At 40.8% G+C, this 16,952-nt stretch overlaps 1 protein-coding gene across 2 annotated transcripts in view; it reads left to right on the top strand.

Annotated features, from left to right (window-relative positions):
* Nucleotides 1-16,952, top strand: part of LOC110526042 (tight junction protein ZO-2) — a 114,209-nt gene that overhangs the window by 63,864 nt on the left and 33,393 nt on the right. For both annotated transcript variants that reach the window (XM_036980247.1, XM_036980248.1), the window contains exon 2: nt 14,936-14,989. In XM_036980247.1, coding sequence (XP_036836142.1) covers nt 14,936-14,989 — 54 coding nt within the window. The remainder of the gene's footprint in view (nt 1-14,935; nt 14,990-16,952) is intronic.

A 16,952-nucleotide genomic window follows, 5' to 3' on the forward strand; every position in this document is an offset into this window, starting at 1 on the left:
AAAGTAAAGTTTGAATTTTGAGCATGACAAATTCGTGATGGTACCTGCCCATTAAAACATATTGCAAATGCACAGTGACTTTGAAAAAGTAAGGAAACATAAACAAAAAAAAACAAAAACATTTTGTTGCACATTTTAGATCATCAGTTGCACGGAGGAAAATCGTTACTTTTGACTTTGACTTTTGACTTCCTATGACATCATATTGCAAATGGAGAAAACATATGCCTTATGCACAAGTAAAAAAAATATGATAATAAAGCATGACTAAAGTATGTTGATAAAGTTCTTATACATGTGTTATTGACACAAAAATCGAAAGAATTTTGAAAAAAGGTCCAGAAAGCACTTTTTTAAGGATGTATGAAGTTTTTTACCAAATTTTGACATTTTTGACTTTTGACTTTTGACTTCCTATGAAATCATATTCCAAATGGAGAAAACATATGCCTTATGCACAAGTAAAAAAAAAAATATATATATGATAATAAAGTATGTTGATAAAGTTCTTATACATGTGTAATTGACACAAAAATCGAAAGAATTTTGAAAAAAGGTCCAGAAAGCACTTTTTTAAGGATGTGTGAAGTTTTTTACCAAATTTTGACATTTTTGACTTTTGACTTTTGACTTCCTATGAAATCATATTGCAAATGGACAAAACATATGCCTTATGCGCATGTACTTAAAAAAAATATATATATATGATGACAAAAGTATACTCATACAGTTCTTACACATGTGTAATTGACAAAAAACTCGAAAGAATTTCGAAAAAAGGTCGAGAAAGCACTTTTTTAAGGGGTTTTAAGTTTTTTTTTTTTTTATTTCATTTTTCAAAATTTGGCTTTTGGATGTTGACTTGGGTGCCATTTGCAATATGAAATGCCCCGGTGGAACGCACACGCCCCCTATTGGAATTTTGAAGTGTTACAATTGGCAATTGCCATATGGCATTTGCAATATACTTTGCATGAATCAACGCCAAATTGGGTGGTATTGGCCATCGGTTTGTCCAATGCCAATATCCCGCCATTTGTTTTTGTCCAAATCAGGGGGGTATTCCCTTACTAGTGACAACTGCAATGTAGCAGTAGCCTAAATGGAAATTAGACTGGATGCAATTATTCCAAAACTGCAGCTCATTGTTGGAACACATATTTCCCTACTTCAGTCAACCAGCCATTTTGAATTTGTGATAAAACTGTCGTCATTTTGCAAGGAATGTAGCTTGTGTTTAAAGGAAGTGGTCGGGATGCGATTTGAATGAGTGAGACAGAGGGGAAAGGGAATTTAGGGAGAAGAACTGTTTGATACTAGGCTTGGTTTAATTTTTGGACCAATACAATGTGAATTGATTTATTTTTTTGTTGTGCCCTGCAACTGCACATGCAATTGTAGGAAATTAGCTTGAAAACTGCAACATTTTCATCCAGCCATGCCCTGCTGAAGTTATAGTAAAACTCCTATGCTATGTTTGTCTCACTCGAGTTGTGTTCTGATTATTATTATTTTACCTTTATTTAACTGGGCAAGTCAGTTATGAGAGGGTCCCTGATTTAATTTGCTATTACAAAAGGGCTCCCTGTTCCCAAAAAGTTTGAGAACCCCTGCTCTTTGTTGTGAGCTGAGGGACACTGGGGAGAAGCAGAGGTGTAACTGACTGACTCACTTCAGGGCCTAGCTGCTCTCTCATAGCTACTAGTCCATCTGTGCCCTGTATAACACCAGTCTGGTATACATTACCATGCTTAAAGGGGCAATCTGCAATTGCTACTTCCATTTTTGAACTTGTTTTGAATGAGGTCTATGGGCGAGGAGAGACTGCATTACATACTCTTTTTTTTCTCACATAGCCACCAACCAATAATTTGTGTGCATGAACAAACTGTGGTCAATAGAAAGCAGTTTGGATTTCACAGCATTGTAAAAGCCAACTGACTGAAACATTAAAAATATGTTGTTGTTTTTACCTGGTCCAACTCAGACTGTGGAGGTTAGTTCCCACGCCCTCAGAAGACAGGCTCTATATCCCAGGGTCAGCGAGGACGGTGTGCGAGTGCCTTAAGGCTGCACGATTAATCAAATGTTTATCTAAATTGTGATATTGACATGCACAATATCCATATCGCAAAAGGAAGCGATATTTTGAAACGCCACCTAGCCGTCTCTAACAACCATTTTCATTACTTTTGATTTGTTGCTTGAGTTGACGGAGTTCACTCACCGTCTCTCCTCTTTTGGTCGCTTCCCAATCCCACACACAGCAAGCCCCACCCCCTGTCATTCAAGCGGGCCGTTCCTCCTCATGCTTGAGATTCACTCTGCATGCATTGACCAAACAACAGCATTCAGTCAACAGATTTTTCCTAAAAAGAACGACACCGCTTTCCACTTTGCTTCTTAATATAATTCCAAATGTTTTCTACATAATACTATTTGTGTAACTTTCTCTCTGCAAAATTGGTCTTAGCAAGCTGCAACTATGCATAAAAAATATTGTGTTAGGCGCTAATGCTAATCGCTAGCTATCTAGCTGATTATCTAAATTCACTGAGATATGGCAAGTCATGCTAGCAAACTATTTCTCTAATACAGTCCGGTACCAGTGGTTGAGTATATCAGCATTGTTTGTGCAGCAGTGCCTTCAGAAAGTAGTCACACGCCTGAATTTAAAATGGATTACTTTAAGATTTTGTTAAACTGGCCCGCACACAATATCCCATAATGTTAAAGTTGAATTACATATGTTTTATTATAAATGAATAGCTGAAATGTCTTGAGTCAATAAGTATTCAACCTCTTTGTTACGGCAAGCCTAAATAAGTTCAGGAGTAAAAATGTACTTAACAAGTCACATAATAAGTTACATGAACTCACTCTGTGTACAATAAGTGTTTAACATGATTTTTGAATGACTACCTCATCTCTGTACCCCACACATACAGTTCAGTTATCTGTAAGGTCCCTCAGTCAAGCAGTGAATTTCAAAAACAGATTGAACCACAATGACCAGGTTTTCCAATGCCTTTCAAGGAAGGGCACCTATTGGTAGATGGGTAAACCAAATAAAGCAGACATTGAATATCCCTTTGAGCATGGTGGAGTTATGAATGACTTTTTGGATGGTGTATCAGTACACCCAGTCACTGCCCAGATAGAAACGTCCTTCCTAACTCAGTTGTCGGAGAAGAAGGAAACATCTCAGGGGTTTCACAATGAGGCCAATGGTGACTCGAAAACAGTTACAAAGTTGAATGGCTGTGATAGGAGAAAACTGAGGATGGATCAACATTGTAGTTACTCCACAATACTAACCTAATTGACTGAATGCAAATATGGAAGCCTTTACAGAGTGAAAATATTCCAAAACATGCATGCTGTTTGCAGTAAGGCACTGAAGTAGTACTGTATAAAATGTAGCGAATCAATTCACTATTTGTTCTGAAAACAAAGTGTCATGTTTGGGGCACATTACTAAGTACCACTCTCTGTATTTTCAAGAATAGTGGTGGCTGCATCATGTTATGGTATGCTTGTAACCGTTGAGGACTGGGGAGTTTTTCAGGATAAAGAAGCAACACAATGAAGCTAAGCACAGGTAAAATCCTAGAAGAAAACCTGGTTCAGTCTGCTTTACACCAGACACTGGGAGATTAATTCACATTTCAGCAGAACAATAACATAAAACACAAAGCCAAATCTACACTGGAGTTGTTTACCAAGAAGACAGTGACTGTTTGAGTGGCCAAGTTACAGTTTTGACTTAAATTTGCTTGGAAATCTATGGCGAGACCTGAAAATGGTTGTCTAGCAATGATCAACAACCAATTTAACAAAGCTTGAAGAATTTTTAAAATAACCGAAAAAGCACAATCCAGGTGTAATCGCTGCCAAATGTGATTCTAACATGTATTGACTCAGGCGGTCGAATACTTATCTAATCACGATATATTGCTGTTTTATTATTTTATGTATTTATTTTTTTTACAAATTTTCTTCCACTTTGACATTACAGAGTATTTTGTGTATTACAAAAAATTACAATTAAATTAATTTTAATTCCACTTTGTAACGCAACATGTGGAAAAAGTAAAGGAGTCTGAATACATTCTGAAGGCACTGTACCTATCTATTTTAATCTATTTAGGGTCCCATGGGAAACACTGACCAACACTGTGGTTACTACTCTGTCAACCATCTCCACCCTTCCTTTTTCATTCGGTATCATGCCAAACAAAACTGCATTCCAAGTGCCCACTATATTCCAACCGTAAAATTAGAATGATCATTCTATTTCTATGATTCCGACAGTTTATCCAGCTGTTTTGATGTATAATCACAAGTGCAATCGCAATATTTGGTACAACAATCACAATTCTATTTTTTGCCCATATCGTGCAGCCCTAGTGTATGAATGCATGGTTGCGTGTGTGCAGGCAGAGGTAGGTCAGTCTCCTACGCTGACCGGTGCCGAGTTAATCACCAAAGAATTGATCCATCCAGATGTGTGTCTGTTTCCACTTTGTCCTGTGTGTGTGGTGTGTGTGTGAGAGAGATTTAGATACTCCTACTCACTTGGCTAACACAGAGAGGGTCAGGCCTATTTTAGAGCCTGTGTGGGACAGTGTTTTCAAATAAAAATGTATTTGTCACATGCCCTGAATACAACAGGGCGTGAAATGCATACTTACAAGGACTTAACCAACAATGCAGTTCAAGAAATAGAGTTAATAAAATATTTACTAAATAAACTAAAGTAAAAAAATAAACATTAACACAGTAAAATTACATAACAATAATGAGGCTATATACAGGGGCTACCAGTACCGAGTCAGTGTGCGGGAGTACAAGTTAGTCGAGGTAGTTTGTACGTGTACGTGACTAGATAATAAACAGCGAGTTGCAGCTGTGTAAAAACGGACTCCTCTTTAAATCTGGGTATTCCTCCAAAGCTCAGTTGTTCTGAGTCTGCACAACTCTGCCAGGACCTAGGATCAAGAGAGACACTCAAGTGTTTTAGTACTATATCTCTTGACACAATGATGAAAATAATCATGGCCTCTAAACCTTCAAGCTGAGGGGGGGATCAGTCAATGTAAATAGTCCGGGTGGCCATTTTTTATTAATTGTTCAGCAGTCTTATAGCTCGGGGGTAGAGGCTGTTAAGAGGCCTTTAACAGAGAGAAAAGTCTATGACTTGTGTGACTGGAGTCTTTGACAATTGTTTAGGGCCTTCCTCTGACACTGCCTAGTATATAGGTTCTGGATGGCAGGAAACTTGGCCTCAGTGATGTATTGGGCCGTACGCACTACCCTCGTACCTCCTTACGGTCGGATGCTGAGCAGTTTCCATATCAGGCAGTTATGCAACCGGTCAGGATTCTCTCAACAATACAGCTGTAGAACTTTTTGAGGATCTTAGGACCCATGACAAATCTTTTCAGTCTCCTGAGGGAGAAAAGGTGTTGTCGTGCCCTCTTCACGAGTGTCTTGGTGTGTTTGGACCATGATAGTTGGTTTGGTGATGTGCACACCAAGGAACTTGAAATTCTTGACATGCTCCACTACAGCCCCGTCGATGTTAAGGGGGGCCTGTTCGGCCCGACTTTTCCTGTAGTCCACGATCAGCTCCTTTGTCTTGCTCACATTGAGGGAGAGGTTGTTGTCCTGGTACCACAGTGCCAGGTCTCTGACCCCCCTATAGACAGTCTCATCATTGTTGGTGATCAGGCCTACCACTGTTGTGTCGTCAGCAAACGTAATGATGGTGTTGGAGTCGTGCTTGGCCACGCAGCCCTGATGGGCCCCTGTGTTGAGGATCAGCGTGGCAGATGTGTTGTTGCCTATCCTTACCACCTGGGGGTGGCCCGTAAGGAAGTCCAGGATCCAGTTGTAGAGGGAGGTGTTTAGTCCCATGGTCCTTCGCTTAGTGATGATCTTTGTGGGCACTATGGTGTTGAATGCTAAACTGTAGTCAAATCAAATCTATTTATATAGCCCTTCTTACATCAGCTGATATATATCTCAAACTGTTGTACAGAAACACAGCCTAAAACCCCAAACAGCAAGTAATGCAAGTGTAGAAGCACGGTGGCTAGGAAAAACTCCCTAGAAAGGCCTAAACCTAGGAAGAACCCTAGAGAGGAACCAGGCTATGAGGGGTGGCCAGTCCTCTTCAGGCTGTGCCGGGTGGAGATTATAACCGAACATGGCCAAGATGTTCATAAATGACCAGCATGGTCAAATAATAATAATAATAGTCCCAGTAGTTGTCGAGGGTACAACAAGTCAGCACCTCAGGGGTAAATGTCAGTTGGCTTTTCATAGCCGATCATTAAGAGTATCTCTACTGCCCCTGCAGGGAGTTGAAAACAGCAGGTCTGGGACAGTAGCACGTCCGGTGAACAGGTCAGGGTTCCATAGCCGCGGTCAGAACAGTTGAAACTGGAGCAGCAGCACGGCCAGGTGGACTGGGGACAGCAAGGAGTCATCATGCCAGGTAGTCCTGAGGCATGATCCTAGGGGAGGGAGGGAGGGAGGGAGGGAGGGAGGGAGGGAGGGAGAGGGAGAGGGAGAGAGAATTCACTCACAGGAGAAGTACTCCAGATATAACAGACTGACCCTAGCCCCCCCAACACATAAACTACTGCAGCATAAAGACAGGAGGGGTCAGGAGACACTGTGGCCCCATCCGGGGGGGACAGGGTCAAACAGGCAGGATATAACCCCACCCACCTTGCCAAAGCACAGCCCCCTTACACCACTAGAGGGATATCTTCAACCACCAACTTACCATCCTGAGACAAGGCCGAGTATAGCCCACGGCACAACCCAAGGGTGGCGCCAACCCAGACAGGAAGATCACGTCAGTGACGTGACGCACACCTCCTAGGGACGGCATGGAAGAGCGCCAGTAAGCCAGTGACTCAGCCCCCGTAATAGGGTTAGAGGCAGAGAATCCCAGTGAAGAGAGGGGAACCGGCCAGGCAGAGACAGGCAACAGAAGATCTCTTTTTTTCTTGGGACCTAGAACAAGCATCTCTGTTTTGTCCGAGTTTAAACGTAGAAAGTTTGCAGCCATCCACTTCCTTATGCCTGAAACACATGCTTCTAGTAGGGCAATTTGGGGCTTCACCATGCTTCAATGAAATGTACAGCTGTGTGTCATCCGTAAAGCTGTGTGTCATCTGCACTGAAAGTTAACATTATGTTTTCGAATGATATCCCCAAGAGGTAAAATATATAGTGAAAACAATAGTGGTTCTAAAACGGAACCTTGGGGAACACCAAAATTTACAGTTGATTTGTCAGAGGACAAACCATTCACAGAGACAAACTGATATCTCTCCGACAGATAAAATCTAAACCAAAATAATGTGGTGATCAATGGTATCAAAAGCAGCACTAAGGTCTAGGAGCACGAGGACAGATGCAGAGCCTCGGTCTGACGCCATTAAAAGGTCATTTACCACCTTCACAAGTGCAATCTCAGTGCTATGATGGGGTCTAAAACCAGACTGAAGCATTTTGTATACCTTGTTTGTCTTCAGGAAGGCAGTGAGTTGCTGCGCAACAGCTTTTTCTAACATTTGTGAGAGGAATGGAAGATTCGAAAAAGGCTGATCGTTTTTTATATTTTCTGGGCAAGGTTTGTTTTTTTCAAGAGAGGCGTTATTACTGCCACTTTTAGTGAGTTTGGTACACATCCGGTGGATAGAGAGCCGTTATTTATGTTCAACATAAGAGGGCCAATCACAGGAAGCAGCTCTTTCAGTAGTTTAGTTGGAATAGGGTCCACTATTCAGCGTGATTATTATTATTTTCATCATTGTGTCAAGAGATATAGTACTAAAACACTTGAGTTTCTCTCTTGATCCTAGGTCCTGGCAGAGTTGTGCAGACTCAGAACAACTGAGCTTTGGAGGAATACCCAGATTTAAAGAGGAGTCTGTAATTTGCTTTCTAAATAATCATGATCTTTCCTCAAAGAAGTTCATGAATTTATTACTGCTGAAGTGAAAGCCATCCTCTATTGGGGAATGCTGCTGCAACACAGCAATGAACAGCATTCCCACATAGGTGTTCCTTTTGTCCAGGTGGGAAAGGGCAATGTGGAGTGCGATGAAATTGTGTCATCTGTGGATCTGTTGAGCCTTATGCGAATTGGTGTGGTCTAGGGTTTCCTGGATGATGGTGTTGATGTGAGCTATGGCCACCGACATGAGTGCTACTGGGCGTTATTTATTTAGGCAGGTTACCTTCACATTCTTGGGCACATGGACTATGGTGGTCTGCTCGAAACGTGGTTATTACAGACTCGGACAGGGAGAGATTGAAAGTGTCAGTGAAGACACTCTGCGCATGCTCGCAGTACATGACCTGGTAATCCGTTTGGCCCCGCAGCCTTGTGAATGTTGACCTGTTTAAAGGTCTTGCTCACATCGGCTACGTAGAGCGTGATACATAGTCGTCCGGAACTGCTGGTGCTCTCATGCATGCTTCAGTGTTGCTTGCCTCGAAGCGAGTATAAAATACCTTTATCTTGTCTGGTAGACTCGCAGCACTGGGCAGCTCGCGGCTGGGTTTCCCATTGTAGTCCATAATAGTTTGCAAGCCCTGCCACATCCGAAAAGAGCGTCAGAGCCGGTGTAGTAGGATTCAATCTTAGTCAGTATTGATGCTTTGCTTATTCGATGAGGGCATAGTGGGATTTCTTATAAGCGTCCGGATTATTGTCCCACTCCTTGAATGCGGCAGCTCTAGCCTTTAGCTCCGTGTGGATGTTGCCTGTAATAATGGCTTCTGGTTGGGATATGTACGTATGTATGGTCACTGTGGGGACGACGTCGTCAATGCAGTTTTTGATGAAGCCGGTGACTGAGGTGGTATACTCCTCAATGCCATTGGATGAATCACGGAACATATTCCAGTCTCTGCTAGTAAAACAGTCCTGTAGCATAGCTTCCGCGTCATCTGACCACTTCCGTATTGAGTGAGTCAAATCAAATTATATTAGTCACATGCGCTGAATACAACAGGTGTTCACCTTACAGTGAAATGCTTGCTTACAAGCCCTTAACCAGCAATGCAGTAAACAAAAAAATAAGTAAGATTAAGAAATAAAACTAACAAGTAATTAAAAAGCAGAGTCACTGCTTTAGTTTTTGCTTGTAAGCCGGAATCAGGAGGATAGAATTATGGTCAGATTTGCCAAATGGAGGGCGAGGGAGAGCTTTGTATGCTTCTCTGTGGGTGGAGTAAAGGTGGTCTATTGTTTTTTTTCTGGAGTTGTACATGTGACATGCTGGTAGAAATGAGGTAAAACAGATTTATTTTATTTCACCTTTTATTTAACCAGGTAGGCCAGTTGAGAACAAGTTCTCATTTACAACTGCGACCTGGCCAAGATAGAGCAAAGCAGTGCGACACAAACAACACAGAGTTACACATGGAATAAACAAATACAGTCAATAACACAATAGCAAAAGTCTATATACATTGTGTGCAAATGTAAGATTAGGGAGGTAAGGCCATAAATAGGCCATAGTAGTGAAATAATTACAATTTAGCAATTAAACACTGGAGTGATAGATGTGCAAAAGACGAATGTGCAAGATACTTGGATGCAAAGGAGCAAAACGTTTAAAAATGACAATATGGGGATTAGGTATTTGGGTGGGCTATTTATCAATGGGCTGTGTGCAGGTGCAATGATCAGTATTTTGCTATGACGGGCGGACGGGTGCGGTCAGCGATCGGTTGAAGAGCATGCATTTTGTTTTGCTTGCATTTAAGAGCAGTTGGAGGCCACGGAAGGTGGAGGTTTGTTAACACAGTGTCCAAAGAAGAGCCAGAAGAATACAGAATGGTGTCGTCTGTGTAGAGGTGGATCAGAGAATCACCAGCAGCAAGAGCGTCATCATTGATGTATACAGAGAAAAGAGTCGGCCCGAGAATTGAACCCTGTGGCACCCCCATAGAGACTGCTAGAGGTCCTGACAACAGGCCCTCCGATTTGACACACTGAACTCTATCTGAGAAGTAGTTGGTGAACCAGACGAGGCAGTCATTTGAGAAAAACAAAAGGCTGTTGAGTCTGTCGATAAGAATGTGGTGATTGACGGATTCGAAAGCCTTGGCTAGGTCGATGAATACGGTTGCACAGTATTGTCTTTTATCAATGATATCGTTTTGGACCTTGAGCGTGGCTGAGGTGCACCCACGGCCAGCTCGGAAACCAGATTGCATAGCGGATTTAAGTTTGCCTGCATAAGTCCCCGGCCACTAGAAGTGCTGCTTCTGGATGAGCATTTTTCTTGTTTGCTTATGACCTTATACAGCTCGTTGAGTGCAGTCTTCGTGCCAGCATCAGTTTGTGGTGGTAAATAGACAGCTACCAATAATATAGATGAGAACTCTCTTGGTAGATAGTTTTGCCTGCAGCTTATCATGAGTTACTCTACCTCAGGCGAACAATACCTCGAGACTTCTTTAACACTGGACCAGAGAGGTAATTTTGTTTTTGTATTGGTTCCCCCATCCATGTCTTTAACATAGAACCATACAGTAAAAATAGTGGTTTTGCATCAAAGCCACGATGTATCTTCATGACTGAATTCACGGGTCACCAGTACTATATGTCATGGGTCATTTTAATTCGGTGTGAAAATGGAACAAAAATGTCCATAGATGTTTTTTCCAGATTGCAGAAAGAATCTACATTGCCTTCAGAAAGTATTCTTACCCCTTGACTTATTCAACACGTTGTGTTACAGCCTGAATTCAAAATGGATTATATCGAGAGAGAAAAATTCTCACTAATCTACACACTATACCCCATAATGACAAAGAGAAAACAACATGTTTTTTTAAATGTTTGCACATTTATTGAAGAATAAATATTGAAATATCGAATTTACATACGTTTTCACACCCCTGAGTCAGTACACGTTTGGATCACCTTTGGCAGCGATTACAGCAGTGAGTCTTTCTGGATACATCTCTAAGAGCTTTGCACAGCTGGGTTTTACAATATATATATATATTCTGTACAGGCTATGTTCTTTTCCCACACATTTAGTTTAGTATTGTGGAGTAACTACAGTGTTGTTGATCTATCCTTAGAGTTTCATGGCTGTGATAGGAGAAAACTAATTGCTTTAAAGAACCATTGGCCTCATTGTGACATCCCTGAGCGGTTTCCTTCCTTTCCGGCAACTGAATTCGGAAGGACGCCTGTATCTTTGTTTTGACTGGGTGTATTGATACACCATCCAAAGTGTAACTAATATCTTCATCATGCTCAAAGGGACATTCAATGTCTCTTTATTATTTTATCTACCAATAGGTGCCCTTCTTTGCGAGGCATTGGAAAACCTCCCTCGTCTTTGTGGTTGAAACTGTGTTTGAAATTGACTGCTCGACTGACGGGCCTTACAGATAATTGTATGTGTGGGGTACAGAAATCAGGTCATCATTGAAAAATCATGTTCAACACTTTATATTGCACACAGAGTGAGTCAATGCAATTTTATTTTACTCCTGGCCTTATTTATTCAATACATTTCAGCTTTTAATTTTCAAAAATGTATAAAAACACAATTCCACTGACATTATTGGGTATTGTGTGTAGGCCAGTGACACAAACATCTCGTTTTAAAGTTAAGGCTGTAACCACAAAATATGGAAAAAGTGGAGATGTGTGAATACTTGCTGAAATTAATGTATTTTCACAGGGAGTGCCTCGAGATAATATGAAGGTAGTTAAACGGTGTGTGTATGAGTAGCTCTACAATGAGTAGCTCAATGTCGCTTCATGCCCTTCTCTGTAGTGTTAACATGCCTACCCTGTGCTAAATAAATCCTACTCTCCCTAACATTAGGAATCTTTGGTGAATGGTCTTAAGTGGAGACCGACCGATATGGGTTTTTGGGTCCGCCATCGATTTTGATATTTTGGGGGACAAAACCTGCCAATATTGAAACATCTGCCGATATACTGTTTTACAGTGACATTTTCTCACAAATTGCCATCCCAAAGAGCAATTTTACAAGAAATATGCTTGCATTGTTGATTTCCTACATTGTGACAATAATGACACATCATAAGAATGGCCGCAAATGTTCAGATGAGCAGGAAATTCCCTTTTTCATCCTATTTATGGAATCTCTGTTATCGGTGGAACGAATATATCAGTCGGGCTCTAGTCTTAAGACTTCGATACAAAGTTATACCTCTTTCATACTGTGATGATCAGTATCACATCTACTCTGTATTCAGCTAATATTCAGTAACTCATGTAGTATTGTGATAAGATGTATCTGTTAAAGAAACATCTACTGTTTGAGGAAGATAATATCCTGTAACTTAAGTTGTTATGTTGTGTTAAAGTAGCGTTCACTAACTATGTCTGTAATGTTCCGTTCACTAACCGTTAGGGCTGTGTATTGCCAGGGACCTCATGACACGATATTATCACCATACGTAGGTGGTGATACGATATGTATTGTGGTTCTCATGATTCTAAATGTATTGCGATTTGATATTCCAAAATTATTGCTCACTATACTGTGTTATGTATGTATGAATGTACGCATGTACAGTACGAGTCAAAAGTTTGGACACACCTACTCATTCAAGGGTTTTTCTTTATTTGTACTATTTTCTACATTGTAGAATAATAGTGAAGACAAACTATGAAATAACACATATGGAATCATGTAGTAACCAAAAAAAGTGTTAAATAAATCAAAATGTATTTAATATTTTAGATTCTTCAAAGTAGCCACCCTTTGCCTTTTCACAGGGAGATCATCCGTTTACCTACTCTGTGTCTCACAAAGACACGGCGGTTGGAACCAAAAATCTAAAATTTGGACTCATCAGACCAAAGACAGATTTCTACCAGTCTAATGTCCATTGCTCGTGTTTCTTGGCCCAAGCAAGTCTCTTCTTCTTATTGATGTCCTTTAGTAGTGGTTTCTTTGCAGCAATTCGACCATGAAGGCCTAATTCACGCAGTCTCCTCTGAACAGTTGATGTCGAGATGTGTCTGTTACTTGAACTCTGTGAAGCATTTATTTGGGCTGCAATTTCTGAGGCTGGTAACTCTAATGAACTTATCCTCTGCAGCAGAGGTAAATCTGGGTCTTTCTTTCCTGTGGTGGTCCTCATGAGAGCCATAGCGCTTGACATTTTCCGCATTGACTGACTTTCATGTCTTTAAGTAATGACGAACTGTTGTTTATTTTTGCTTATTTGAGCTGTTCTTGCCATAATATGGACTTGGTATTTTTCGAAATAGGGCCATCTCCTGTATAGCCCCCCTACCTTGTCACAACACAACTGATTGGCTCAAATGCATTAAGAAGGAAAGAAATTCAAGGCACACCTTTTAATTGAAATGCATTTCAGGCGACTACCTCATGAAGCTGGTTGAGACAATGCCAAGAGTGTGCAAAGCTGTCATCAAGGCAAAGGGTGGCTAAAGTATATGTTGATTTGTTTAACACTTTTTTGGTTACCACAGTATATGATTCCATATGTGTTATTTCATAGAAGAATATAGTAAAAAAAAAAAAAAAAAAAAACTTGAATGAGTAGGTGTGTCCAAACTTTTGACTGGTACTATATATATATATATATATATATATATATATATTACATAAAAATTAAAAAATACAAATGAATACTTAGAGTCAAAGTATCGATACAATATCGTCCAAAATATTTGTTTCCTCACCACTATTCGATACTGTGATTTGATGTTCTAAACATATTGCTCACTAATGTTATATGGCTAATGCAGAGAGACAGAGAGCATGACAAAATTAGTTTTGGTCAGTAATGGCTAGGGCTGTGACAATTATGCAATATTGGGTAACGATGAATTCTCATGCAAATTGCTACGACATGAATACAACACAGCTTTGGTGACAACCATGTCTCAACTTCTTGCAAGTTTTGGAAATGAAGCTTCTCCTTCCAACCGTGCTGTTCTGCTTGTAAAATGATTACCAACTTTACACTTAATGTTAAAAAAAAGAACTGCTAAACTATATTTACTTTAATATAACGTTAAAAGGTTTTTTATTTATTTAACCTTTATTTAACTAGGCAAGTCAGTTAAGAATAGGTTCTTATTTACAATCCCCTACAGGGAACAGCGGGTTAACTGCCTTCAGGGGCAGAACAACAGATTTTTACCTTGTCCGCTCGGGGATTCGATCCAGCAACCTTTCGGTTACTGGCCCAACGCTCTAACCACTAGGCACCCCGGCATATTCAAGTTGAATCCCCATTTGTCCGAAAATGAATGTATTATGACGCAAATTTTTTTTATTGTTGGTGATTATTGTCCAGAATTATCATTTACACAATTATACAATAAAAGTCTCACTATTTAAAAATAAGATGGAGAACAAGCTATAGGATGAAAAACCAGAGTTTTGGTGCTGGTACAGCCAACTAGCTTTCGCTAAATTGATTTTTTTAAATATTTTTTTATTTTACCAATCAATACTAGGAGTCAAAGTATGAATAAACTCAGCAAAAAAAGAAATGTCCCCTTTTCAGGACCCTGTCTTACAAAGATAATTAGTAAAAATCCAAATAACTTCACAGATCTTCATTGTAAAGGGTTTAAACGCCTAAGACAGCGCTACAGGGTGACAGGACGGACAGCTGATTGTCCTCGCAGTGGCAGACCACGTGTAACAACACCGCCACAGGATCGGTACATCCGAGCATCACACCTGCGGAACGGGTACAGGATGGCAACAACTGTCCGAGTTACACCAGGAACGCACAATCCCTCCATCAGTGCTCAGACTGTCCGCAATAGGCTGAGAGAGGCTGGACTGAGGGTTTGCATTATGTAACTATCTATTTTTTCCCCCCATCACTACTAACTGTTTTGTTCTCGGTCTACAGAGCTCAGGAATGGAGGAGACTGTTTGGGAGCAGTACACTGTGAACCTACAGAGGGTGAGTTGAACTCTCTCTCTCTGTCTATAGACTGCATTCTGGAAATATTCACACCCCTTTACTTTTTCACAAAGAAATGTACGTTACAGCCTCATTCTAAAATGTATTACAAAAAAAAGTTTTCTCATCAATCTTCACACAATACCCCATAATGACAAAGCGAAAACACCTTATTTACGTAAGTATTTAAATCCTTTGCTATGAGATTTAAAATTGAGCTCAGGTGCATCCTGTTTCCATTGATCATGCTTAATGTTTCTTCAACTTGGAGTCCACTTGTGGTAAATTCAATTGATTGAACATGATTTGGAAAGGCACACACCTGTCTATTTAAGGTCCCACAGTTGACAGTGCATGTCAGAGCAAAAACCAAGCCATGAGGTTGAAGGAATTGTCCGTAGAGCTCCGAAACAGGATTGTGTTGAGGCACAGATCTGGGGAAGGTACCAACCCATTTCTGCAGCATTGAATGTCCCCACAAACACAGTGGCCTTCATCATTCTTAAATGAAAGAAGTTTGGAACCACCAAGACTCTTCCGAGAGCTGGCCGCCCGGCCAAACTGAGCAATAAGGGGAGAAGGGCCTTGGTCAGGGAGGTGGTCAAGATCTGACAGAGCTCCAGAGTTCCTTTGTGGAGATGGGAGAAACTTCCAGAAGGACAACTATCTCTGCAGCACTCCACCAATCAGGCCTTTATGGTAGAGTGGCGAGACGGAAGCCACTCCTCAGTAAAAGGCACATGACAGTCCGCTTGGAGTTTGCAAAAAGGCACCTAAAGGACTCTCAGACCATAAGAAATATGATTCTCTGGTGTGATGAAACCAATATTGAACTCTTTGGCCTGAATGCCAACTGTCACGTCTGGGGGAAACCAGGCACCATCCCTACAGTGAAGCATGGTGGTGGCATTATCATGCTATGTGGATGCTTTTCAGTGGCAGGGACTGGGAAACAAATAATGATCGAGGTATAGATGAACGGAGCAAAGTACAGAGAGATCCTTGATGAAAACCTACTCCAGAGTGCTCATGACCTCAGACTGGGGCCAAGGTTTACCTTCCAACAGGACAACGATCCAAACCACACAGCCAAGACAATGCACAAGTGGCTTCGGGACAAGTCTCTGAATGTCCTTGAGTGGCCCAGCCAGAGCCCGGACTTGAACCTGATCGAACATCTCTAGAGAGACCTGAAAATAGCTGTGTAGCGACGCTCCCCATCCAACCTGACAGAGCTTGAAAATCTGCAGAAAAGATTGAGAAAATTCCCCAAATACAGGTGTGCCAAGCTTGCAGCTTCATACCCAAGGAGACTTGAGGCTGTAATTGCTGCCAATTTCAACAAAGTACTGAATAATATGTAAATGCAATATTTCCGATTTTTGCAAACATTTCTAAACCTATTTTTGCTTTGTCGTTTTGGGTTATTGTGTGTAGATTGATGAGGGGAAAAAATGTAATCCATTTTAGAATAAGGCTGTAACATAACAAAAGTCAAGGGGTCTGAATACTTTCCGAATGCTCTATATATTTCTCTATCTCGTGTGTGTGTGTGTGTGTGTGTGCGCGCGCGTGTGCACGTGAGTGAGAGACTACAAAGGGGTAGTTAACCTGTGACTTTTACATGTACGGGCCCTGGATTTCTCCTATGGTCTCTCTCCAGTGGAGGTTCACAGTATAGTGTGTGTGTGGTGTTTTGCCTTTGCCATCAGCAAAGGACCATAGCAGGTGAGTTTATTCCATTTGAAACCAGGACAAAAAAAAGACCCTGATTTTGGTGATTTTCATTAAACGTAATCATAGAATTGTCCTTTGAAAGAAGGTTTGTTGACATATTTGACATTTGAATTTGTATCTGAAAGTGTAGTTGAGAATAATTAATCTAGGTTGGCATATTTATGACATGTTGGCCTTACCCAGGACTCCTTTAAAGGTACTGAACAGTCAAAATCATGTTTTCATG

The sequence above is a fragment of the Oncorhynchus mykiss genome, chromosome 6 (genome assembly GCF_013265735.2).
Source record: "Oncorhynchus mykiss isolate Arlee chromosome 6, USDA_OmykA_1.1, whole genome shotgun sequence".
In the NCBI taxonomy this organism is placed as follows: domain Eukaryota; kingdom Metazoa; phylum Chordata; class Actinopteri; order Salmoniformes; family Salmonidae; genus Oncorhynchus; species Oncorhynchus mykiss.